This window comes from Homarus americanus, unplaced genomic scaffold (genome assembly GCF_018991925.1).
Source record: "Homarus americanus isolate GMGI-L3 unplaced genomic scaffold, GMGI_Hamer_2.0 scaffold418, whole genome shotgun sequence".
NCBI lineage: Eukaryota > Metazoa > Arthropoda > Malacostraca > Decapoda > Nephropidae > Homarus > Homarus americanus.
Window position 1 is genome coordinate 691677 of NW_024740587.1, and position 25865 is coordinate 717541.

Here is a 25865-nt window from a genome sequence, read left to right on the forward strand (position 1 = left end):
TCCCCCACCTGGCCCACACCCTCCCCCCTCCTCCCCCTCACTCCATGAAGGCCGGGTACAATGTTCATTCATTTACCAGGAGAAAAATCGACTCATAAAGAGGATTTAGTTTTCTTTTTCAAAGCACCAGAAGTTTGGTGCTTCAATTCCATTAATTTTGGACAGCGAGAAAAGACGGAGATTTCTTATGGCCCATTGAGCGTGAAGAACTATCATGGTGTCTCTCTCTCTCTCTCTCTCTCTCTCTCTCAGGCGGTGGTAGTCGTGGTGGCGGTGGTGGTTGTGGCAGTGGTATCTTGGCGGTGGCGGCTACTCGCGTCCCCTCCTCCCCTCCATTCCCCACACTCCCTCCCACTCCTTCTCACTCACTCCCCACACTCCCTCCCCCACTCCCCCGCCCATATCTGCCACGTCATCAATACCACCTCAAAATATCGACTCATCATCACACACCCAGACTAACACGTGTTTCTTGACTACCGCCCTGGAGGTTAATGCCCAGTGTTTTCGCCTCTTCCCCTTTTATCATATTTGTCTTTCTACCCGTTGTTTTTTACGTTTTTCTAATTTTTTCCTCTATTTATCTGTTTCCCCTAGTTCTTATCTTTTTTCCCTTGTTCTTATCTTTTTTCCCTTTCATTTCACTTATTTATCGTATATTTTTCTCTCCCACCTAACCATTCTTCTTCATCTCACTTTCTTCATCTTCCCCTCACTTGTCCCCGTTCTTTCTTCCACTCTCTTCACTTCCATCTTCCCCCTCCTCACTTTCATCTCCCTTCCTCACTTCTCCCTTTCTGTCCCTCCTCACTTTCACTCTCCCCCTCCCTCGCCCCCCCCCCTCCTCACTTTCATCTCCCCCCCAGTGGTTGGTTGTGCTAGGAGGTGACAGCAGGATCAATAATTATCCCGGCAGCAGCTACACTGCTCACCCACTTATACTACTGTCACGCCTGTTAGTCATGTCCTGCTACACCCGCCCCCCACCTCACATCCCTACCCCCTCCCCACCCCCTCACATCCCCTCCTCAAGACACCCTTTCCCGCTTGGCTCTAGGACACCAGGACACTTTTTACCCTCTTGGTCTTAGGACATCAGGACACCCTATACTAATAACCCTTGACACTAGAACATTAGGATACCCTTTATCTCTCGCCCTAGGACAACAGGATACCCTTTATCTCTCGCCCTAGGACAACAGGATACCCTTTATCTCTCGCCCTAGGACAACAGGATACCCTTTATCTCTCGCCCTAGGACAACAGGATACCTTTTATTCACGCCCAGGACAACAGGATACCTTTATCTCTCGCCCTAGGACAACAGGATACCCTTTATCTCTCGCCCTAGGACAACAGGATACCCTTTATCTCTCGCCCTAGGACAACAGGATACCCTTTATCTCTCGCCCTAGGACAACAGGATACCCTTTATCTCTTCCACCTCAGCCACCAAGCTGCAGAATTGAAGATTTCTGAAACTCATACCGTAAGGAAACCAGAAATCCTCTCAACTTAATATCGCAGGACACTTTTACCTGTTACCTGGTGGCTCGCGTGACCCACAAACCTGACACTCCCTTGGTTAGTGGCTCCTATGACTTACCCCCTATGGCACTGTCCCTAAGCTGGTGGCTCTCATAACACATAGTCCTCCCTTGCTGTGGTGTGTGGCGGCGGCCTCGCTCCGGCCTGCACCCTCGTGGTGATATTGTTACTCACACCATTAGACTCTCCCTCCCTCCCTCCGTCTGTCACCACTCACCCCAGTTCTGCTCCATGGATTTGCCTGCCCAGTGGTCCTACCGTGCGTGACCTCCCATTCCCCTGACCCCGGCACCACTCTCACTCTGACTTTAAGAACACCAGCCTTGTTCTCTGTTGACACTGAGGGCACTAGTCAGATCCAGGAGGAATACCCAATACCTTGAGCTATGGCCATGACCCAGTAGGACCTTGACATAATAAAATCTCCTCTTGAATCTTTCCTTCGCCCTAGTGACCCTCCCTCCCTCCCTCGCTCTTTGCCAGCGTCCACACGAGGAGCCCACCACTTTCTAAGCGGGTAGACACGGCCACTCGCTCACTCGTCCACAACACCACTCCCCTCCCTCTTCCCTCCAGATCTACCACCTGCCCTTCCAACCATCCCTCCTGCACCTCCACAACGCGATCACCCGTTGGCATTTTAAAATTCTCTCTCTCTCACACACACACACACACACACACATCAATTGCCTGTTATTCTGTAACTCCATTTCTCACATCTCCAGTATCTTTTAACCCACGCCTGGAAATAATATCCGTCCTGGAAATAGTATCCGTCCGTCCGTGTTTATTTTCCGTCCATCCGTCCGTCCGGCAGCTTGTGAACGTGATATCTGCCGAATCTTTACGTCTCAACTTCCAGGGTGTGAACGTTTATGCTTTTGGTGAAACTCTCGGGGTAGACGTGTTTGTAGATGCCGACCTTGATATACTATTGTTATTGAAAGATAGAGAGTGTGATGTTCTGCTCAGACGTGTGGTGGTGTTGTTGTTGATGGTGTTGGTGGAGGACTGTGAAACTTTTAAAGAGTCACAACCTATCACCTTAATCTGATATGTTTTCTTCTTTCTCCTTACCTAGTACTCTTGACCCCCCTCCTCACCCCCTCCCCCCATCATGGACTCCTCTTACCTCACATCACTCCTTCCCTCGATTTGCATCACCCCACCTACCCCCTCTCGCCTCACCTCCCCTCAGTAGGTCACGTAGGTCCCCCCCCTCAGTGATTTCTAGTCTTTATTCCCCTCATCTGTTCGAGTCCCAGTTACTTCCTCCCTTTCCCTTCTTACCACCCTTCTTCCTTCTGCTATTTCCTCCCTCCTTTCTTCCTTTTTTTTGTAGAGAAAGAGGGAGTGAAAGATGATTAGAGGAGAAAGGGTTTAGGTTAGGTTACTGTAAGTAATTTAAAGCTTTTGTCTGGTTGGCTGACCACTTTGTCATCACTGGTACTAGGGAGTCTATACCCTATCCCATATTCGGGAGGTTTAAGGCTGTGTTTCGTATTTCGCCTTCCTTTATAACATGCTTCCCTCTCCTACTCTCTTCCTTCATCTACCTCCCCCCTTTCTCTACCTATCCCCTTTCTCTACCTACCCCCTTTCTCTACCTTTCTCTACCTACCCCTTTCTCTACCTACCCCCTTTCTCTACCTACTCCTTCCCTCCCCTAGATCAGAAGTGGGTGGTAGTGAGGAAGGTCTCAGGGTTGTGTGGCAGAGTTTGAAGCCCGAGTCAAGGGTGTTTGTAAGGGTCAGAGGTGGGTGGGTGGGTGGGTGGTGTGGGTGGGTGGTGTGGCGGGAGAGTGCCAGAAGAAAGAGATGGATGAGGTGGGCGCCTCAGCAGTTTCGCCTACACGGAAAATGGATCGGACTGTAAATTGAGTAGCTTATGTGAATTACAAACAGTGAGAGTGTAGTCCTGGCTGGTCCTTTGTTACTACACCTTATGTTTACTGAGGTGTAGTGTGTGTGTATGTAGTCCTCGGTACTCCTGTGTGTTATTGGGATGTCGACCCCCATGTGTAATTGAGTGTCATTACGTGTGTGTGTGTGTGTGTGTGTGTGTGGTCAAAAATAAAAACTCTTTATTGTTGTTGTTTTTCTGTGGAATAAATGAAAGTGAATAAATGCAAAAAACGAGAATAAACTGAAACGTGTTCTCATTGTATCGTCCAAAAGACTGGGGGCAGGATAAGGTAATACTGCATGTAAGAGCCACGGTATACCAGACAAGCTTCCCACACACATGAAGTTTATAACGAGCCAGTATAAAACACATTCTTCTATTATCGTATACACACAATGTTGACACAGTTTATAAACCCTTTAATCTCCTCTTGATTCCTCTTTGGGAACATCAGGGAAACGTTTTTAATATATATTTTTGTTACACCAATTACAGGCGGATCTTTCTTTTATGGATAAGTGAAATGACATCAGTTACAGACAAGGAACAACAACGCTCTCATAAAGCTCTCGAAACTGAAGGTGTTGATAAAAAAAAAGACGAGAAGTTGGTCGATAGTGGAGCGTGTGTCTGTCTGTCTGTCTGTCTGTCTGTCTGTCTGTCTGTCTACACTCATTTATATAAAGGCGTATTAAATCTTGTTTGTTTTGGTGATTGATGTTACTGATTTATTATACATACCCTTGAAAGACGGTCTTGGTATACAAATTGTGAGTTTCGAAAGAATAATGGATTTGATTTTGTAGTTATAACAGTAATTATATATATATATACCGGCTGTACAGTATTTGAATCACCGGTATTTTATTTTAATTCAATGTCTGGTGCCAGTGGCCTTAGTACTGTAGGTTTGGGAGGCCATAAGAGATTTTATGTTTTAATCCCTGTCTCACTTCCCCACCGTGATAGACAGACATAGAGGCTAGCATCACAATTGACAGGCAGAAGGAGTGTGTTGGATGATACTGTCTGCTATCTCCCTCTCCCTCCCCCCACTCTGATGATGATGTGTGCTATCTCCCTCTCTCTCCCCACTCTGATGTTGCTATCTGTTATCTCCCTCTCCCTCCCCCACTCTGATGATGCTGTGTGTTACCTCCCTCTCCCTCCCCCCACTCTGATGATGCTGTGTGTTACCTCCCTCTCTCTCTCCCCACTCTGATGATGCTGTGTGCTATATCCCCCTCTCTCCCCACTCTGATGATGCTGTGTGTTATCCCCCTCTCTCTCCCCCCACTCTGGACGCTAAGATAACCCCCTCTTTATGTCTATGTCTTCATGCATGGTATAGCTTATGATAACATTTGTAGCCATGGTTTGGTCTGGGTTTTACCCCGTGGTTGAACACTGTTTACTGATAACCAGAGCCTATACACTGATAACCAGAGCCTCTACACTGATAACCAGAGCCTCTACACTGATAACCAGAGCCTCTACACTGATAACCAGAGCCTCTACACTGATAACCAGAGCCTCTACACTGATAACCAGAGCCTCTACACTGATAACCAGAGCCTCTACACTGATAACCAGAGCCCCTACACTGATAACCAGAGCCTCTACATATTCTTTTCGTATTGAATTAATCGGTTATGCTGTGTGTGGTTAACTTTGTGTGGTGTTTACAGGGTGTGCGCGGGAGCTGAGGGTGAAGGGGTGGCCAGAGCGGGTATGTGACGGTGTGGTGGACTGTGCTGACATGTCGGACGAGGATCAGTGCTCCAACTGTGGCTCCGGAGCCTTCAGGTAACTGCCGTTCCTGATTAATTTCAGTCGGCTATTATTTTGTTTCAGTACACACACATGTTGATAGCTGGAGTGTATTAGTTAGGATTCTTTGTAATATATTAAAAAATTATCGAACATTATGATCATCCTGTGTGTGTGCTCAGAGGTGAGGCTGGATACAGAAATGAGTTGGGCGGAGCAACAAATTTGTTACTTGATGTAGCACCTGTTTTTGCTTGTCAAGGAAACCTTATAATTAATTTTAGTGTATTTATTTTACAAGGGATGAATCATGCTTATATACCACAGTGTGTGACTGATGCTTGATATTGTTTCGGAGTTCGTTTCATTCGTTTCAGGATCCTTAATAAAAAAAATACAGAATCTTTTTGTACATGTGTTCAATAACTACAAGTTTATTAAGGTTAAGTTACAGTGAGTCAAGAGCCACACTATACTCCGTGTCAGGATCAATTATATAAAATAGTGGCAGCCTTGTTGTCAGTTTGCGCGCCTCTTAGCCACTGCCGTAACAAAATACTGTAGATGACTCGGCCCTAAACTAAAACTCGGACACACTGGGCCCTTCCTGCTCCAGTAAGGGCCCAGTGTGTCAGATAATTATGAGGTATCTAAGAAAACACATTTTCTTCGAATAATTAATCCTTAAAGCATTTAACACGTTCAAGAAATATTAGTAGTGAGGCTATCAGTAGTGTCATCTGTATAACATTGACGAAAGGATCTACACACGGTGACGCCTGACCCTGTTAGAGTACCCAGGCGGCTAGTCTTTCCTTATTCGGTTATGATACAAGTAATTTAATACTTCAGTTCTACAAATTACATACTTTTATTACTACCGTATATTAAAATTGTCTATACGGACTTCGCTTTTGTGTTTCCCGTAATGCTATTCATCTGTCTCCTTCCTTGATGGCATTGATCTCGGCAGTTGAATGGTGGGATAACCTCACCTCGTTCCTCAGACTGCCCAAGAATAAATAGAGGAAGCAATTAATTCCAGAAATTCTCGCGGCCATTATCCCCGGTGTACCCCCAGCCTTATCAACATGCAGGCAAAGTCCACGACTCGCAAACATCTCCAGGAATCTTTGCATCTCGGAACTTGTCAAAAAATGGCCAGCAAAAGGCTAAATTTTTCATACCAGTCGAGTAAATTTGTCCCATTCCTCAGTGCATATTATAGTGCCATGCATCTTCTCATGATATACCAGGTATTTACCAGCAGGAGGGAGGGCACGCGCGGCACTCGTCTCTGTCCCTCCCTCCCTCCCTCCCTCCCCATCGTCCACACTAAAAGCACCGCGTCTCATTAATGACCCACCCCTCATATACCCTCTCCCGACTATTCATACTCACCCTTCTCTGAAGTTTCGTCTCTAATCCACTTGCAGCTACTTTCATATATGATTTCTCATGTAAGATTCCTTTTACCATCACAGATATGTTTAGAAACGCACTTTAGTAACGCGCCTCAACGGTTGAGGTACTAGTCCCGTGAACACTACTCTCGCTCAACTTAAAAGCTGGAACAGAAGTTCTATTTCTACATGAATTTGTTCTCCTACACCTTCAGTTTTTCGTTTGTAGATAACATATACAGTACATATTTGGTTATATATCCTGATAAGTACTATCTTAATGTACTTACCTACCTAGTTCACCCAAAATAGAGATGGCCATGCCGAGAGAATGAGGCCAGTGACCTGAGTAGTATCTCTCCGTTGTTTTTGATACTGTAGTCTATGCCCGGGCTGTTTTGAAGCTCAGTAATGCTTTCGATTCCACAGCTTGAGCTGGTAGGCTATCTATATAGGTCTACCAGCCTCTGTTAATCTCAAGTATTTTTAAATTGATATACAGTGTGTTGGAAGACGACTTGCATACAAATTTTACTTGAACAATTCGAACAATTCATATTACTATTTAAACCATATTGTTCACCCCTTTGAAGTTTACGTGAACCAAGTTTTGAGTTAAAATTGTCAGTTTGAAACCACCTACAATGTTTTAAAGAATAATTAATTTTATCCTACTTTTTTCGTGATCCATTTGCAAAGTCAACCAAAGATGCATGTACCCCACCCTGGCTCTCATACTGGCAATTTTACCTGGCAATACTATATGGCGACTCAACTACAACCAGGGCTGCCACAAGATTCTCACATCAAATTTTCTTCATTATTTAAGGAAGCATACAAACATTTGGAAACTTGGCATGATCTAAAATAACGAAGAATAGTTTATTATTATAAGAATGTTACCTTTGGATTGTTTAATATTTATCCTGACAGTGATACAACCGAAAATAGACCCACCAATCACAATCACCATTACACACATGAGGTCAGCAGTCACTTTGGTGTAAATCAATAACTCGATCACAAATATACACCAAACCATGTGAGTGATATTGTGATCATTGTGATATAGCTGTTAAAATACTCATTGGTTTCTAGATTATTAAAGAGATTTTGTTTGCTATACTATACTGTATAACGTAAACTGAGTTTGTAGAAACCATTGAGGATAATTTTAAGCCAAGAAAACGGCACTTACCCCGAGTATGACGGGTGATGTATCTGGTGGTGCTCTTGGAGGCCCCCCCTGCCACTGTTGCGGCTCAGGACACACGTGTTGAGTGAGCCACTTGCTGTGTGGGACGCCCCTCACCGTTTGTTGTAACACAATTGAATATTAATAATATTTGTATAAGAAAAATTGAGTTTACTATAGCTATGTATTTGAGTTGGTGTGTGTGTGTGTGTGTGTGTGTGTGTGTGTGTGTGTGTGTGTGTGTGTGTGTGTGTGTGTGTGTGTGTGTGTGTGTGTGTGTGTGTGTGTGTGTGTGTGTGTGTGTGTGTGTGTGTGTGTGTGTGTGTGTGTGTGTGTGTGTGTGTGTGTGTGTGTGTGTGTGTCAAAGTTCTTGATACTAACACAAACACTTAGCAGGGTGGACAGGAGGATGAGCTTAATACTTTTCTTTTATTGAGAAGATTAAACTGTAAGTGTCCTGCCATCGTGTGTTTTTTACTTATCAATATTGTAGTACTGTAGTGTACTGTACAGTGTCGTTTTCTGTTTATCATCAAAGGACTTTAAGCGTCGTCAGTTTCTTATTTACTGTAAAAGTCAATGTAAATCATACAGAAAGTCAGTCGACTGGTTAATTCATGCTGTAACAAGTGCATTTTTCTTAATATTTGGGATCCTGAAATTAATTTGCCAGAGGATCACTTCACTATGACAATTTAATAATAAAGCTCCTTGTGATCCCGAATTATCCAAATATAAATCACGGGTTATATGTGTGAAGAATGAACATGAAGAACTGGTGAAGAGAATCATCTACTTGCATGAGGTATTTCTTTGTGAGTGTGTGAGGACAGCACCGTCTTTAAGATGGGGGTGAGGAGTAGGGTGTTTAGGGGGGTCACACCTCGGGGTCAGCTCCCTCGGTCGCCTGCTGTTGACTCCCTGGGAAAAACTTGTTGATTGATCGATGTTTGTTTGCCACAAGAACCTGATCCTGCGTCTTTGCCACCAAATAATACTTCTTCTTTTTTATTACCAATACTAATTACCATTGACAGTAACTCAGTCTACTGCTGTTCATGGCTTCTGACTGGGACCACTTAACTGATCTGTAAGTGGCCAAACTGACACAGTGGATTGTATTATGGTCTTTGGTGCATAAAAGTAATTAAAACAGATGTTATACGTACGCTCTCCGGGTACAGGGAGAAACACGACACTTGGATACGAACTGCGACGGTATCCAGCCACTTCAGTCCTCTTAAGATGTCAACGCTTCCCTCCGTAAACGATGAAATATAACATAACTCATTAGTTTAGCAGTGTGCATATCACAGTTGAAACACCCGACACGCTGAATATTCCGTCCATAAATTAAGGAAAAGTAACAGTGCCATCTAGAACTTGGACACAGACCCGTGCAGGACCTGGCTATACGTTTTTTTTTTTCTGGTTTTCATTTCTTCTCAACAATTACAATTAAGCTTCATATTTTTTTTTTATACTGTTCTTGTTGAAACTTGAAGGAAAAGTTTATTTCTTACCAAGTATGCAGATTTGAAGACTCCCAACAGAGGAAGTGTGCTATATTAACTCAACTAATTTATAGAAGCAGAAGATTCAGTTGGAATTTGTAGGAGTGAGAGGTTAAGGAGGAGTCTTGTTTGTTTGTGGTAGAATACAGTGATGGTGGAATACAGTGATGGTGGAATACAGTGATGGTGGAATACAGTGATGGTGGAATACAGTGATGGTGGAATACAGTGATGGTGGAATACAGAGATGGTGGAATACAGTGATGGTGGAATACAGTAATGGTGGAATACAGTGATGGTGGAATACAGTGATGGTGGAATACAGTGATGGTGGAATACAGTGATGGTGGAATACAGTGACGGTGGAATACAATGGTGGTGGAATACAGTGATGGTGGAATACAGTGATGGTGGAATACAGTGATGGTAGTAGAATACAGTGATGGTGGAATACAGTGATGGTGGAATACAGTGATGGTGGAATACAGTGATGGTGGAATACAGTGATGGTGGAATACAGTGATGGTGGAATACAGAGATGGTGGAATACAGTGATGGTGGAATACAGTAATGGTGGAATACAGTGATGGTGGAATACAGTGATGGTGGAATACAGTGATGGTGGAATACAGTGATGGTGGAATACAGTGACGGTGGAATACAATGGTGGTGGAATTAAAAAATGTCTTGGTTGGTAGTCACGCTGGATAAATTATAAACATAACTATTTATCTCTAGGATTATAGGATTACATAGCCTGTGTATGTACGTATGTGTGGACTTGTAGTGTGTGCGTGGTATGTATAAATCGCAGCATGGGTGTGTGTATGTAGACTTGCTGTGTGTGTGTGTGTGTGTGTAGGATAATCTAACCACCGTGTTGTTGTGTACAGGTGTGGGTCTGGTTCAGCCTGTGTCTCCCAGGAGCGACGTTGTGACGGCATCGAAGACTGCCCCAATGGTTCCGACGAGCGTGGCTGTTGTAAGTCTCCTCACCCTGTTACTCCCTTCACCCTACTACCCTTCCCCTGCCAGTCACCCCATCACCCTGCCACCCTTTGTGTCCCCACCACCCAGCCAGTCCTTCTTAAACTTATACTCTTCACCCTCGGCCTAGGCTCTTCACCCTCGGCCTAGGCTCTTCACCCTACAGTAGACTCTTCACCCTACAGTAGACGCTTCATCCTAGACTCCTCACCCTACAGTAGACTCTTCACCCTAGGCCTAGACTCTTCACCATACGGTAGACTTCACTCTAGGCCTAGACTCTTCACCATACGGTAGACTCTTCACCCTAGGCCTAGACTCTTCACCCTACGGTAGACTCTCCACCCTACAGTAGACGCTTCACCCTAGACTCTTTACCCTAGACTCTTCACTCTACAGTAGACTCTTCACCCTAGGCCTAGACTCTTCACCATACGGTAGACTTCACCCTAGGCCTAGACTCTTCACCCTACAGTAGACGCTTCACCCTAGAGCGCTTCACCCTAGATACATTTCCTTCCGATTCACTACCACAATATTTCATCTCATTAGGCAACACCTTCCTCTTCACTCCTTAATACAGGACCTTTTAGTCCTGCCCTTAAATTATCCACTTTGACCTAGCTTTGAATTGTATCAGCCTGCTCTTAAATCCCTTCCCCCAACCCTCCCCTCCCCAAACCCCTTCCCCTCCTCCTCACACTTGACCTGCTCATAATTACTCCTTCATTAACCCCTGATAAAGTTAGGGTCAATATTTGCTTACCAAGATTGGTCTCTCTCTCTCTCTCTCTCTCTCTCTCTCTCTCTCTCTCTCCTCTCTCTCTCTCTCTCTCTCTCTCTCTCTCTCTCTCTCTCTCTCTCAGGCGTATACTATATATTTTTCCCGTTTGTTTAGTATCGTTGACGCCGACATAAACCAATCCTGACGCCCCTGAAGGGCAACAGTGGATAAAATACAACCAGGAGGGTCTCCTGCACACGGTACACGGAGGGCAGCATCCCCCCACTTGCCCGTGTGTGTCGCTTAGCATCAACAAGACCCTCCTGCAGGAGGCTCACCAGCTCTTATACCTGCTTATAGCCGGGAGTCACCTGTGATCTCCTCCTACAGGTATGTCCTCACGCGTCCTCACTGCTCACGTGTTCTCCTACTCACGTGTCCCTCTTATACGTGTCCTCACTACTCGTCCTCACTACATGCGTGTCCTCCTACTCACGTGTCCTCACCTCCCGTGTCCTCCTCACTACTCACGTGTCCTCACTACTCACGTGTCCTCACTACTCACGTGTCCTCACTACTCACGTGTCCTCACTACTCACGTGTCCTCACTACTCACGTGTCCTCACTACTCACGTGTCCTCACTACTCACCAGGAACAAATGATCACAATGGAAAGCTTTGGTTTTGTTTTGTTTGTTTTCGATAAATTTGGGTAAATAATTCTACTAACAGTCAAGTCCCAAGTCGTTAGTTAGTGAGTAAATTTTCTTCTGGACAAAGGGTAAAGTATAGGGTGTCCCTGCTTCCCTTCCTCCCTCCCTGCCTGCTCCTTGCCTCCTTCCTTCCCTCCCTGCCTGCTCCCTGCCTCCTTCCTTCCCTCCCTGCCTGCTCCCTGAGACACTGTGAATTGGAGGGAGGGAAGCAGGGGGGCAGGGAGCGGGCAGAGAGGCAGGGACATTTTTCTGGGACACCCTTTAATGACCATGCACTTTATTCGATGCATTTCCAACACAGTTACAAGTTGTTTACACACCGACAAGTATTATTGGTAATCGTTAGTATGATCATTGGGCCTCCATGTAATATTTGCCTACCATCCCCAACCAAGTGTTTAATGTAACTCTTTTTAACCTACCGATGAGTGACTAAAATTACGCTATCGAACTTTCATGACCGGACACACCTACATATCCACCTCTCCCTCCCTCTCCATCCACCCTCTCCACAGACGTCAAATTAAGCCACATACTCCTCCACAATACAAACCGAGACTTGAAAACATATTTTTGTGTTACTCAAGACAAATCGTCATATTAAGCATACTTGTAGATGTGTGTTTTCATTGTGTACAGTCAATAACGAATATATCTGTATCTTTACGGCTATATACAGTACAATATGATACACCGGACCAAGAATTCTGAATAATACTCATGAGTTATGGTGTATGTATACAGAAAACATCGTATTGGTTACACAATCAAAAGTACCAACCTTACTAAACGAACATGGCCACAGTCAGTCATCGCTGTGAAGGCCGTTAGACCAGGGGTGCATTATGTATTTTTATTTACTACATGCGTCCAGTAAAAATATTTCTAGGGAGAGGTTAGAGTTGAAGTGAGGCAGTACCCCTGTGTGTGTGTGATCCTCTGTCTTGGTGGGTGCTCCTGAGCCGGAAACTCAAGTACAAGATCAAAAGGTGAACAGTCGGCCGGGCCTCCACAACAATCAAGCCCTGCCGAAGCTCTACTAGTGGCGGGAGGAGGATGTGTAGGGAGGGGAAGATTTCCTCTTTGTGGGTGTAATTTGGTTTGGGTTTATCTTTCATATTATAGTACTGACATTCAATGATTTTTATTGGACGAACACACACACACACACACACACACACACACACACACACACACACACACACACACACACACACACACACACACACACACACACACACACACACACACACACACACACACCAACCTTTGTTTGTTTGTTTATTAGATTTGTCTTATATCTTTCTGCACGTATTCAGTCTTTTAAAAGGTATTCCGTTTCTCAACAAAGGTTCAAATACTCCTTTTCAATATTAGATACTGTCCATCCATAGAATTTGAACAGTTCCTTCCTCATTCTCCTCCTCCTCCCTAACATATCGTTCAGGTTTTTACACACATCACATGGAGACATATTTTCTGTATGAGTGATCTGTTGTTTGGTGAGGAGACTCGTCGCTGCGCCTCGGTGGTTCCCTGGGATATTGTGAATGGAAGGGGGGGCAAAATACAAGAAAAAAGTGGCTCTGTAGTTGTAGCGGAAGTCAGGACGACATGACAAGAGAGGGTCGGCTGGTGTCATAGAGAGTAGAGGTGACACAGAGAGGGTTGGCGATGGTATAGAGAGGGTTGGGATGATATAGAGAGGGTTGAGGTGGTACAGAGAGGGTTGGGATGGTACAGAGAGGATTGGGGTTGTCACAGAAGAGGTTGGGTTGTCACAGAGGCGGTTGGGTTGTCACAGAGGCGGTTGGGTTGTCACAGAAGCGGTTGGGTTGTCACAGAAGCGGTTGGGTTGTCACAGAAGAGGTTGGGTTGTCACAGAGGCGGTTGGGTTGTCACAGAAGCGGTTGGGTTGTCTAGAAGCAGTTGGAGTTGTCACAGAGGCAGTTGGGTTGCATCACAGAAGCAGTTGGGTTGTCACAGAAGCGGTTGGAGTTGTCACCAAGGGCGGTTGGGTTGTCTGAGGAGCGTTGGGTTGTCTGAGAGCGGTTGGGTTGTCACAGAGGCGGTTGGGTTGTCTGAAGCAGTTGGGTTGTCACAGAAGCGGTTGGGTTGTCACAGAAGCGGTTGGGTTATCACCAAAGCGGTTGGGTTGTCTAGAGGCAGTTGGGGTTTGTCACAGAAGGCGGTTGGGTTGTCACAGAAGCGGTTGGGTTGTCACAGAAGCGGTTGGGTTGTCACAGAGGCGGTTGGGTTGTCACACAGTGCTGAGTTGTCACAGAAAGGGTCGGATTGTCACAGCAAGGGGGTTGCCTTGTCACAGAGAGGGTTGGAGTATCCGAGGGAGTGACAGATGGACTGTGGTTGTGGCGGTGGTCCGGTATCCAACTGTCAATTACCACCGGATAAAAAGTTCTACAAAAAACTGTGGATTAAAAAAAGTTGGTGAGAAAGTTGGCACAGGGGCGGCTTGAGGGAGGCCTGGGGGTGGCCAGGGCAGTTCCCCTTAGGGCGGCAGGGGCAGAATATAAGGGGTGGCCAGGGGGCTGGAGTATAAGGGCAGCTTGTCGAGAAGAGGGGCGGCGGGGCGGGTGTAGGGGCGGCTTGACAAGGAAGAGAGGAGTTGTGGTAGTGACTGATGCAGCTGTCTCTTCACCCAGCTGCAGGTGTGGACGGGAGCTAGCAGAAACACTCACATCAATGAGAAATTATCTCCCCTCTCCCCATCCTTAAAGGGGAGGTAAATTATCTCCCCTCTCCCCATCCTTAAAGGGGAGGTAAATTATCTCCCCTTTCCCCAACCTTAAAGGGGAGGTAAATTATCTCCCCTCTCCCCATCCTTAACTCCCATAATTTTGCCTTTATCTTCTTTTTTCAGTAACTTGGCGTGGTTATTGTGTAGAAATTGCCAACATTCACGTAGGATTCTGGGTGTGTTAGTCTATACGTTCATTAGATTATACCGTCATGTCACCACCCCTCACGTACATCGTAACTAAGAGTGGAATTCACGTTAATTTTGTTATATGTTTACACTGTGTCCGGAAGAAGGGGGAAATGATAAACGAATTAGTGCATATTAATTCACAGTGAAATAAAAAGTAAATAAATAAAAAGTTCTCGTATACAGTTGCCCTCACTACCCATGGCCACGGAGCACCTATTACAACCGATGACTGTTAGTTTCATATTACCCATCAGACTGTATACTATAATCCACGCCTCACTATTGGTCCACGCGAGCATATAACTGACTGGTTGGACACCATTTATCACTGTATCCCGAACACCAGGTTGTACAGTGATCTATATATCTCCTATTTCATGTATCTCTTGCTATCTCTTACACAGAAACGTATCACGACCTTATATACGACCTGTGTGCCTCCCCGAGAACCACCCATTGCTCACCCAGAACGTGTCTCTCTTCCTCCCTTTGATAAGCCGCAGTGGATGCATCACCGTCTGCCCCTTAATTTCCCTTTACCCCCATCCCCCTTACCCTCTTTGCCTCGCCCCTTAAGGGAAACGAGATTCACCCCTGATGGTGTATGTAAAGAGCAAAATATCAGACGCGGCCACAAATTGCCGTCATCAGAAGCGTTAGACAGAGAGGCGCTTAACTCAGGCCAAGGTTGTGATGTAGGGAAGGTCGCAGTTCAATTTTGATAAGAGAGGGGAGGCTTGGGTTGGCAGTGTGTCCGGGATCACTAGTAAGGTCAGTGGCGGGGTCTGTGGTAAGGTTACTGGTTGGGTTACTGGTAAGCTCACTGAAAAAGTTACTGGCAGGGTCACTGATAAGGTTTACTGGTAAGGTCACTGGCGGGGTCTGTGGTAAGGTTACTGGTGGGGTCACTGGTAAGCTCACTGATAAAGTTACTGGCAGGGTCACAGATAAGGTTACTGGTGGGGTCACTGGTAAGGTCACTGGCGGGGTCTGTACCAGGGAAAGTAGAGGAAGTGAGGTAAGAGAGGGAATAACGGCGGGAAGAGTTAAGGAAGAGAGGCAGCAGGGAGAGGAGGGTGTGGTTGCTCTGGCCCCAGTGTACAAAGAGTGTCAAGTATGGTTGTTCTGGCCCCAGTAGAAAGTGGTGAACGGACTGAAAACCAAAAACCTGCCCAGGACAAGACAAGGAAGAAGCCGACGTCAGGGGGATGACAATAGGTCTTCGATTTTTTTGTGTTTTTTCTTCCCGTTCCGTAAAACAGAGCTGAAAATACTAAGGAGCTTCTTAGTAGCAGGAGTGAGGGAGGAGAGGGTGATGAAGAGTGTAGACGGTAGAATGTAGGGACGGGGAGGGGGGGTGTGTTGGAGGTGAGGCAGTTAGGGGAGACGAGGACAAGGAAAATACCAGAGAAAACGCGAAGAAACGGAATGGAAGGAGAGGGGGTGGAGGAGAGGCGACGAGGGATCGGAAATGGTCTCCAAGAGGAAAACAAACTACTTGGTCCTCAAAGGCTCCTATATCTATGGGTGACAGGGAGGAGGGTAAGATGGAGGGGGTTTGTGGTACAGGAAGTGAGAAGGAAGGAGGAGGGGGTAAGATGGAGGAGGTAGTAAGAGAAAACGAGGTAGCAGTAGTGACAACGAGAAATGATAAAGATGAAAGAGGAGGAAGTGAGAAGGAATAAAAAGTAAAAATAGGTTATAAAAGTAAGAGGAACCAGAGATATAGGATGAGAGATGGTAGGGTGTAATAGAGAAATCTTTGATAAGGGAGATGGCGGGTAGAAGGTAAGGTTAAACAGGAGAATAGAAAAGTGTACGGGGTACCTTGAGACGTTGGTATCCCACTCCAAACACAGTCAGACTCCAAGTATCTGGGAACACAAGTCAGAATTAAATAGGATGTAATATTAGGACAAATGCAACTCTGGGCTGAAATGAATGGAATTTTAACCCTAGGAAGAATGAGTCAGTCACCTCCAGTTAGCTGATGGTCCACGATAATATAAACGTCTTGTGAACGTTTGGTAAATGACTGTAGTGGACACGGGCGGAAGGACATAAAGACAGATCACGTAATAGAGAACATTTGAGTCTCCCCAAAGATATCTGGAAGTAAGTTAAACGCCGCCTAGTCATGGTTCTGATTCTCAAAGACTCGTATGTTGAAGTTTCTTGTTTGATGAAATGAGCTGTGGTATGCGGTACAGTCTCAGTGCAATTTCGACGTCATATTTTACCGTCATTTATATAGCGTAGTATGATATAAGTTATTCATCTTTTGTTGAAATTTAAAATGAGTCACCTAAATGTATCGTACTTTCTGCAGTTAGGGCAGCGGAGCAAATTAACACATACGACCCTTGGAGAATCCGGGACGAGAATTATTTCCAGGAGAGGAGGAGTAAAGTAAGGAGGCGAGTCAATACATAATGTATAAATTCTAGCGATAAATACTTGACGGTGAGGGAAACTCTTGATACTGCCACAATTTATGATGGTATGAAGGGAAACGATTCTTATTTTGGCGGACATTCAATCACCACGAGAAAATTGGAAAGGGGAAAGAAGGAGGAAAGGGGGAGGAAGGGGGAATGGGGAGACAAAAAGATGGAGAGAGAGAAAGTACTGAAGACATTGGTAATAGATAAATAGCTATGTAGATAGACCGATATTGATGTATATAATCATATCATCAGACAAGTTTACACTGATTCAGTATATGTGTATAGACAGTCCAGGTATACAGTATATACATAGATGGAGATATGGGAGGAAAGTGTATACGAGAGACGATTCGGGATGGCTTAGTATAGAAGATCAAAAGTAAACAGAGATAACAGTTGATCAGAAGTAAGCAAAGATAAAAGCTGATCAAAAGTAAACAAAGATAACAGCTGATCAAAAGTAAACAAAGATAACAGCTGATCAAAAGTAAACAAAGATAACAGCTGATCAAAAGTAAACAAAGATAACAGTTGATCAGAAGTAAATACATTCTTCTCCACACATAAGTGATCACTGAATGGCTCAAGAAATCAGCAGTAAGTCAGGCAATTACCCAGGCACTGCAGGCAGTCAGTCAAGTCACCCATTAGTCTGTCAGTTTGTTGTGTAAGTAATTAGTAATTCAGACAGTTCCAACCTCCTCCCTCTCCCTTCATCGTTTGCACTAACGGGGGAAACTTTATAGCACCAGGAAAACTTCTGAAAAATAAGAACAAGTTTCTGGTGGGAAGATCTAGCAAGATGGATGAAAGATTTGAAGCAACAGGGGAAAATTCTAGGGTAATGTGAATAATTTTGTAGCTACAGGGAAAAGTTTAGGGGAAATTTCGGAAAAAAAATTAGCAACGAGAGATAGTTTAGGAAAATAACTAAAGCTTCACGGTAACGGGGAAACTTTATGTAGGAAAATGAGGAAAATTTCTTGATAGTGAAAATATTTGGGCCAATGGAAGAAAGGTTAAAAAAATTAAGAGGATATTTGGTCAGCATTAGAAGTTAAGGGAAAATTATGAAACTTTTAATTCAGTGGCAAGAAGGAAAACCTAAGGACAATCGAGGAAAGTATAGTGGGAAAAAGCAAAGATAATATATAAAAGTTTCAGGGTTAAAAAAGAAAAGTATATTGTAATTGGGGAAAGTTTTACAGTGGTAAGAGAAAGTATGGTGTAATGGGAGAAAGTTTAAAGGTTACAGTTTCCCACAGGTATAGTGTTCCACCCCAAGAGGAATAATGGTATAATGGGGAAAGTTTTAGGGTACTAAGAGAAGGTAATGTAACGTTGGTTGAAGATCTATTAAAATCATAGCTTAGAATTTACGGTTCATAAAAGAGTGGGTTTTTTTATGAAAAGTAGCTGCGTATATAATATTTTCAAATGTAAGTAGGATTAATAGTAAAATATTGGATAAAAATAAATTTACAGACGTTATGAGATTTAGAGGTACGGCAGTAATTGGTGGGTGGCCGTTCAACTTGTACTGTTTAGAATGACGAGTGAGTGCACCTTTGTTCTCCATGATGGCGGGCAAGTCAGTGTATTATACAATGTACTCACCAGTTTGTTCTAATATACACTGTACTTGTACCTACACCTGTATTCATGTAATGGTACCTGTACAGTATCTGTTTGTGTGTACCTGTGGTCTCACTTACAAATTAATAATATAAAATGAAAACCCAGTAAGTACTGACGTTGGGCTGTGCTGGCGTCGAGCGGTGTAGCCACTGATGCGGCCTTGGATAACGGGTAATGATGCTGTTTAATGGCACCTGTTTAATGGGGGACGACGACCAGCGGTAAAGGGAGCGCCCGAATTAATGGGGAGGAGGTCGCAGGGAGGTTACGGCTCTCCTCGTTATGTGGAATCACTAGCAAAATTGGGCAGTTATGTCAGAGCTGCCGATTTCAGAAGCAGATGTGGACACGTAGTTACAGGGAAGAGATGACAATGAAACGAGGAGGAGGAGGAGTAAATGTAGAAAGATGAAAAGCAAAAGAACAAGTAATCGAGGAATAGGTGTGAGAAGCAATAATGGGAGAGAGGAGAAAGGGGGTAACAGGGAGGATAGACGAAGACTGGGAGAGGAGGATGGGATGGGCAACAGCATGGGAGAGAGACGGGAAAAATGGGGGTAGGAATATGGGGAGGAGAGAGTGTTTGAAGGGGCGCCAAAGAAGTTGAGATGAAGAAGGGCGCCAGCTAGTAGGGAGTGAAGGGGCGCCAGCTAGTAGGAGTGAAGTGACGCCAGCTAGTTGAGATGAAGGGGCACCAGCTAGTAGAGGTGAAGGGGCGCCAGCTAGTAGGAGTGAAGTGACGCCAGCTAGTTGAGATGAAGTGGCGCCAGCTAGGAGTGAAGGGCGCCAGTTAGTAGAGATGAAGGTGCGCCAGCTAGTAGGAGTGAAGGGGCGCCAGCTGGTAGAGATGAAGGGGCACCAGCTAGTAGAGGTGAAGGGGCGCCAGCTAGTAGGAGTGAAGTGGCGCCAGCTAGTAGGAGTGAAGGGGCACCAGCTAGTAGAGGTGAAGGGGCGCCAGCTAGTAGGAGTGAAGTGGCGCCAGCTAGTTGAGATGAAGTGGCGCCAGCTAGTAGATATGAAGGGGCGCCAGCTAGTAAGAGTGAAGTGGCGCCAGCTAGTTGAGATGAAGTGGCGCCAACTAGTTGAGATGAAAGGGCACTAGCTAGTTGGAGTGAAGTGGCGCCAGCTAGTAGAGATGAAGGGGCACCAGCTTGTGGAAGTCTATGGTTGCAGTAATGAGCCACCTACAAGAGTTAACCGCGCTGCAGCTACTAGTTACGCTGAAGGATAAAAAGAATTTACAAATAATAAATTAAAGGGATTTCAAATCGCCGCTTTATTGACATGTGGATTTATTAAGAACGATATATATCTGGTTATGTGTGATGGCTCAGTGGCGGATGTCCCTCTCAGCCCCCGACAATTGACTATAAATCTGTAATTGAACTTGCAATGGACGGGCGAGTTTTATGGGGCGGGGGGTCCGTCCTCCTCCCTGCCCGCCCACAGCCCGCCTCATAACTGTCCACCCATTGCCTTCTGTCCTCCCACCATCTACTGTCCCCTCCATCACCCACTGTCCCCTCACCTCCACTGTCCCCCCTCACTCCACTGTCCCCCTTTATAATCCACTGTCTCCCTTGCCGCCCACTGCCTCACCGCCCACCGCCCCTTCATCATCCACTGCCCCTCACCGCCCACTGTCCTTATAATCCACTGTCTCCCCTGCCGCCCACTGTCCCCCCCTCACCGCCCACTGCCCCCTTCATCATCCACTGTCTCCCTCGCCGCCCACTGTCCCCCCTCACTCTCCACTGCCCCTCTTCATCATCCACTGCCCCCCTCACCGCCCACTGTCCCCTTATAATCCACTGTCCCCCCTCACCGCTCAACATCTGATCCTCCTGAAGCTTCCTGCTGACGGACTCGACACCAAGTGACGTAAACACTCCGACTCATCTCTCCCCATATAGAAAACCTGGTTTCAGGGCCATGCATGATGGGACGCCAAGGGAAGACCTTCAGACTACATCTCGGGGGTTGAGGGGATACCAGCAATGGAAGACTTACTATTGGCCCTGTTTATTCCCTACTGTGTAATAATTAGTTCTTTAGATAGGTTGGCTATTGTGGCGAACAAATTTTGATTGTTTGGTTCTCATGTCAGATATCATTACAATTTCGTGTTTTTGCAGCATTTAGTCCTGTGTCCAGTTGTGTTTTCTCACATTATATGGGTCTATGCTAAGTGGTGTCATGGATGCTGACGCATTATGTCATTTGTCATTATTGTGGCATTTCATATTTTATTCCTATCATGTCATTGTGATGGTGACGTGACATAATAGTAAGGAGTGTTATATGCAAAGTGTATTTTGTACACTACATGTAATGAAAGGTGATACAGAGCGGTGTTGAGGTGATTCAGTGGGTTAACGTGTATGTGTGTGTGTGTTGTTCAGGGGCGTGGAGCTGGTGGAGGTGGTGACTGAAGACGTGTTCGACCATGTGCCTGGCCTGGGCTACGTGCAGATCACCGACGTGTACTCCACGAACATCACCTTTGAGAGTGTCAACTGCAGCAGACGTACTGTTGTCTACATGGTGTGTTCCGAACTAGGTACGTCTCTCTCTCTCGTGTCACAGGTATATATATATATATATACGGGTGGAAGTAATTTATCTTGAATAAAAATGTTATTTTGTATTGGCAGTGTTCTGGTTCACTTTATGAAGTTGTCTAATTAGCGTAAATGATAATTACCAATATAATTTTCTTAGCCCTGCCTTTAGGGTGAAGGGGTTATTAATTACGTTGTGTTGGGTCGAATTTGATGAAACTAAGGCACAAAAAATGATTGTGTTAGCTTTGTTTCTGTATGTTGTTATATTTGTATGTATGTCTTAACATAAGAAATGTATATTATTCACTATATAATCAGCGTGTGGGGTACGGCCGCTGTATTTGGCGCCGCGGAACCCTGCGGTGGAAGGCGGCGTGGTGCGGACGGCTGGGAGTGGTGACTGGCCATGGGCGGCGGCGTTACTAAAGGACGGTGCCCACGCCTGCGACGCCACCCTCATCCACCCCTCTTGGCTCCTCACCACCTCACTCTGCTTCCAGGGGTCAGTACAATAGCACTAAAATCTTTACGGTTTTAATACCTTAACGTTTTTTTTTTTAGGCCTCAAGCCGGGGTACTACTAACGTTGGCCATACTTGGCATGTTCCCATTTTAGAGGGTGAAATTTCGGCCTGATTTTTTTCCAAGGCCCATATGTCTGTCCCAATCTTTGGCCACTTTCTTTGCCTCATGAAGGGTTGAATTAAAGGAGTTTAGCCTCAAGTGCCTAGTAGAAAATATAGGGACCCCCCTCCCGCCTCCCCCCTACCACCACCACCGCCGCAGGTTTTCTGGTAATAAGTCCTATTTTGTTATACATTGTCTGATTACCTATTTTTTTTGTAACTAAGTCTCCTTGAATACAAATTTAAAAGAACAATACAATTGCATTAAAATCCCCAGCATATTTTATAAATTAATCACCGAGTGGTTAAGCAAGCATCATGTTTAGACACGTTAGTACATAATTATCAGATAAGATAAATTAATAGGTGTCACATGCTGTCCTGTACAGCTAACAGTCTTTAAACATTTGATGTCACATTCATAGCTTTGTGATTTGACCTTATCATCCCCCTCACACAGTCAGGGGCGGGCGCTGTGGGTGGCGCGGCTGGGTGGTATCCGCATTTCGTCGCAGGCGCCTTGGGTGCAGGAGCGACTTATCGTTGGTATGGTCAAGTCCCCAGTAGAAGGAAGTCAAATCGTCCTCATTAAGGTGAGTATCGTTACCCATACAAGAACACACGCACATATAACATAAATGTACGTGCATGTGAGAATTTGTATTATAGTATGTGTGGGTGGGCGAGATGAGCGTGAGTACAGCACAAAGCGCACAAACTTGACAGTTGTAGGCGCCTCCCAGCATCACCAACTGGTAACTCTGGTCCCGGGCCTGTGTCATCAAGTTAGATCCACCTTTTGAGTTTATTTACCCCAAAGTTACTTCCCATTCAGAGGCACGTCGCCGTAAACTAGGTGGCTTCTTGCCTTGATTAGGTTTATTAGGGGAGCAACTGATGCCAAGAGCCATGGCGGAACCTTGCTCATGGCAATAGCAGCCCCCTACCCCCACCACATGTCGCTCACATCTGTTGTTGTATCAAAAGGGAGTAACAAGTGTTAACATAGATAAGTATAACCACCCTCCACAACGATATTTCAATATAGTAAGGGTGTATAAGTGTATTTCTAATGTACGATGGTTGCAAGTGTATTTAGATTCAAGTGTTTGTGTGAGCGTGTATATGAGTGGTGTGCAATTTGCTGCGTATGTGTTGTCTAATGGTAGACCCTGCTGCCATTTTGCATCATAAAATTTGTGACCAAGTCCCAGGTTGCTGATCTGACTGACTGCCTCATTTCCAAACAATTACAGGGTCTCAATTGTTTCTTTTACTTTGACAACACAAGATATATGCTGTATCGTTTCTCTCTCTTTATTTATTTTATTTTTTTTTTCAATTTCTGTATTTATTTTTGGTTCAATTTATTTATTCCCCCCAGGCCCCGATGTGGGTCGGTGATCTATCAAATAATGTAAATTATGATTGGGCAAATTGTTTCGTGAATTTATCAAACAAAACAATGACATCCTTTCCCAGTCTATTGCGAAATGGAAGTATCAGAGCTCGATTGTTGATTTGCTTGGGTGCTTGTTTGTGTGTTAGGGGCAATGGCTGGACAACGACCCGCCGTCCAGAAAGGGTAAGGCGAACTTTACACTCTCCACCTTGACTGTATCACGAACTTCGGTTCGGGACTGTACTTACATTACTTGGTAATACATAGTATGTAGCAAATTCCACAAATTGTGTAATTCATTATTTCTTTGTGGTGTATTCATAAACCTACCATAAGACTGGCTTCATACAGAGGGCGTGCAGTGGGGGGACCAATACGGCAGCCGAGGCTTCTAGGCCAATCTAGGGAGTGAACGACCCCTACCGACTTTTCCAGGCGAGTGTTGCTGACTCGGCAAATTAAGCCTGCCGCCCGCCCTCCCTTAATGACTCTGATCCATTCAATATCGCGTTTGGAAACTTAAAAAACGCTACCGGTCTTGCAGCGGCTGTGTACGGGGCGAGGATGCCACATAACGCAATATCAGTGAAAAAAATGAGGTTCTTTGCCCTATGCACACACACACTAACTCAGTGCAAGTGGCGAGTTTGCCACCTAGCACAATATGAATGCAAGTAATTTCAATATGATTTCTGATAGCTGTTCCTACATACCATCAGGCAAATAACAAACTTGACACACAGGTGCAAATATCAGGTTACTACATTACGTCATGTTAAGTACTACAGTATAAGTGAATATGGATTTGCCTGGTTACCGCATTTTGTTGGGATATTGTCATCTTAATTTAGGAGAGGAGTTGAATTTGCTACATCAAAGAAAGGGCAGGGTTGCTTCATCAGAAGAATAAAACCGTTAAGAAGTTTCGACTGGGTTTAGAACTGCTGGAACAAAGTAGAACATTTTTGTCTTCGTGTAGTTATGACCTCCAGCACTTCGCTCACCCCAATTTTTAATCACACAGCTAGCTGAATCGGAGGTAGAGTTGAGTGACTACGTGCGTCCTGCGTGCTTGGGATCTCATTCAGCTGTTTCTCAACTCAACAAACGTCGCTGTCGCAGTTTAGGCTGGGGTGCCAGGCGTAAGTATTATACATTATTCGATTCATTGCTACTCAGGTCCTATCCAAATTGACATACAGTATGTGGGTTGAGACAAACCCCGTACAAACTGATTGCTCCTACACAGCACCAAGACTATTAGATGTGTCCAAGATAACAGAATCTATCTCTAAAAACTTAGTTGAAAAAAAAATATATATATATGTTAAATGATATGGAGTCACTATTTCCACCATATATATATGGTGATAATAGTCTGAGATGCTATTTTCACCCTTTGATTGTTATGATATAGTATCAAGTGTAGTTAATACAGTATTCGTTTAATGGCTGTGGCAAGATTTAAAAAAAATATATATATATATATATATATATTTCCTTCCGTGGAAAAATTAGCATTAACGGAAATATGAGTAAAAACGTTATCGGAAATAAACCAGATCAATTGGTTAGGTTAGGTTTCAACATTGATTTAGAAGTTGAAATTGTTGTGGGATTAGTTTTGTGTGATTTTAGGCGTGTTGTATTCAAATCTGACCTTCATTTCTTGTGCAAATTAGTGAATTAAAACAACAAAATTATATATATTTTTTTACAAAACTCACTCATTTGCCCCAAATAAACCTATACTCGTGACAAGGAGCCACAGCCATTAAACGAATATACCTCAAGTGCTATTTTTACAGTGTGCTGGTTTTACAGTAATATTTTCGATCCTATCCTATAATTATCGTACATTTATAGCCAGAGAAGCTTATTTACCACAGACAAATATATAAATCACCTGGAGATTAGTTCCCATCCTCAAGTTAAGTTATGCATGAGTAGAATCATTTAATTAGGTTAAGTTAGTGCAATAAGGTAAAATATGCAGGGATGCCTGAACTTAAGGTGATCCAAATATACATTGATATTTAATCGTATGGTGAAAATAGCGTCTCGGGTTATAATCACTCCTAAGGTGAAAAATAGAGACGTCCCAAATAATATCACTAGGACTTATAATTAACGTGCTTGTAATAATTCATCATTATTGTATCACTGGCACACAGGTGACCCACTTGTAGAACTGTCAGTGAGTGTGACTGGTGGGGAAGTGTGCCACCGACTGGACGGCTCCAGAGAAAATACCATCTGCGCCCAACAAACAGCACCTACAGACAGATGCCTCGTGAGTTTAAGCCATTTGCATTGTTATAATGTCGCGAGTTTCATGGAAGCCAATTAGTACAAAATAAAAATTAAAACCTTTCCCTTTAACTGCTTTATGAATTGTAAGTGTCTGCGTCCTAAGATTGTAAGTAAGATTGTCATTCAGATTTAACTGCTACCTAGTTCAAGATAAGGCCAGGCCAAG

At 44.6% G+C, this 25865-nt stretch overlaps 1 protein-coding gene across 1 annotated transcript in view; it reads left to right on the forward strand.

Annotated features, from left to right (window-relative positions):
- The window catches only part of LOC121875475, a 127473-nt gene extending 101680 nt beyond the window's left edge, over positions 1 to 25793 (forward strand). The window contains exons 8-16 of the mRNA XM_042380037.1: positions 5142 to 5259; positions 10229 to 10334; positions 11407 to 11430; positions 16223 to 16227; positions 21194 to 21354; positions 21677 to 21860; positions 22445 to 22577; positions 24411 to 24528; positions 25561 to 25793. Of these exons, the coding sequence (XP_042235971.1) occupies positions 5142 to 5259; positions 10229 to 10334; positions 11407 to 11430; positions 16223 to 16227; positions 21194 to 21354; positions 21677 to 21860; positions 22445 to 22577; positions 24411 to 24528; positions 25561 to 25736 (1025 nt within the window). The 3' untranslated portion in view covers positions 25737 to 25793. The remainder of the gene's footprint in view (positions 1 to 5141; positions 5260 to 10228; positions 10335 to 11406; positions 11431 to 16222; positions 16228 to 21193; positions 21355 to 21676; positions 21861 to 22444; positions 22578 to 24410; positions 24529 to 25560) is intronic.
- Positions 25794 to 25865: the final 72 nt, after the last annotated feature.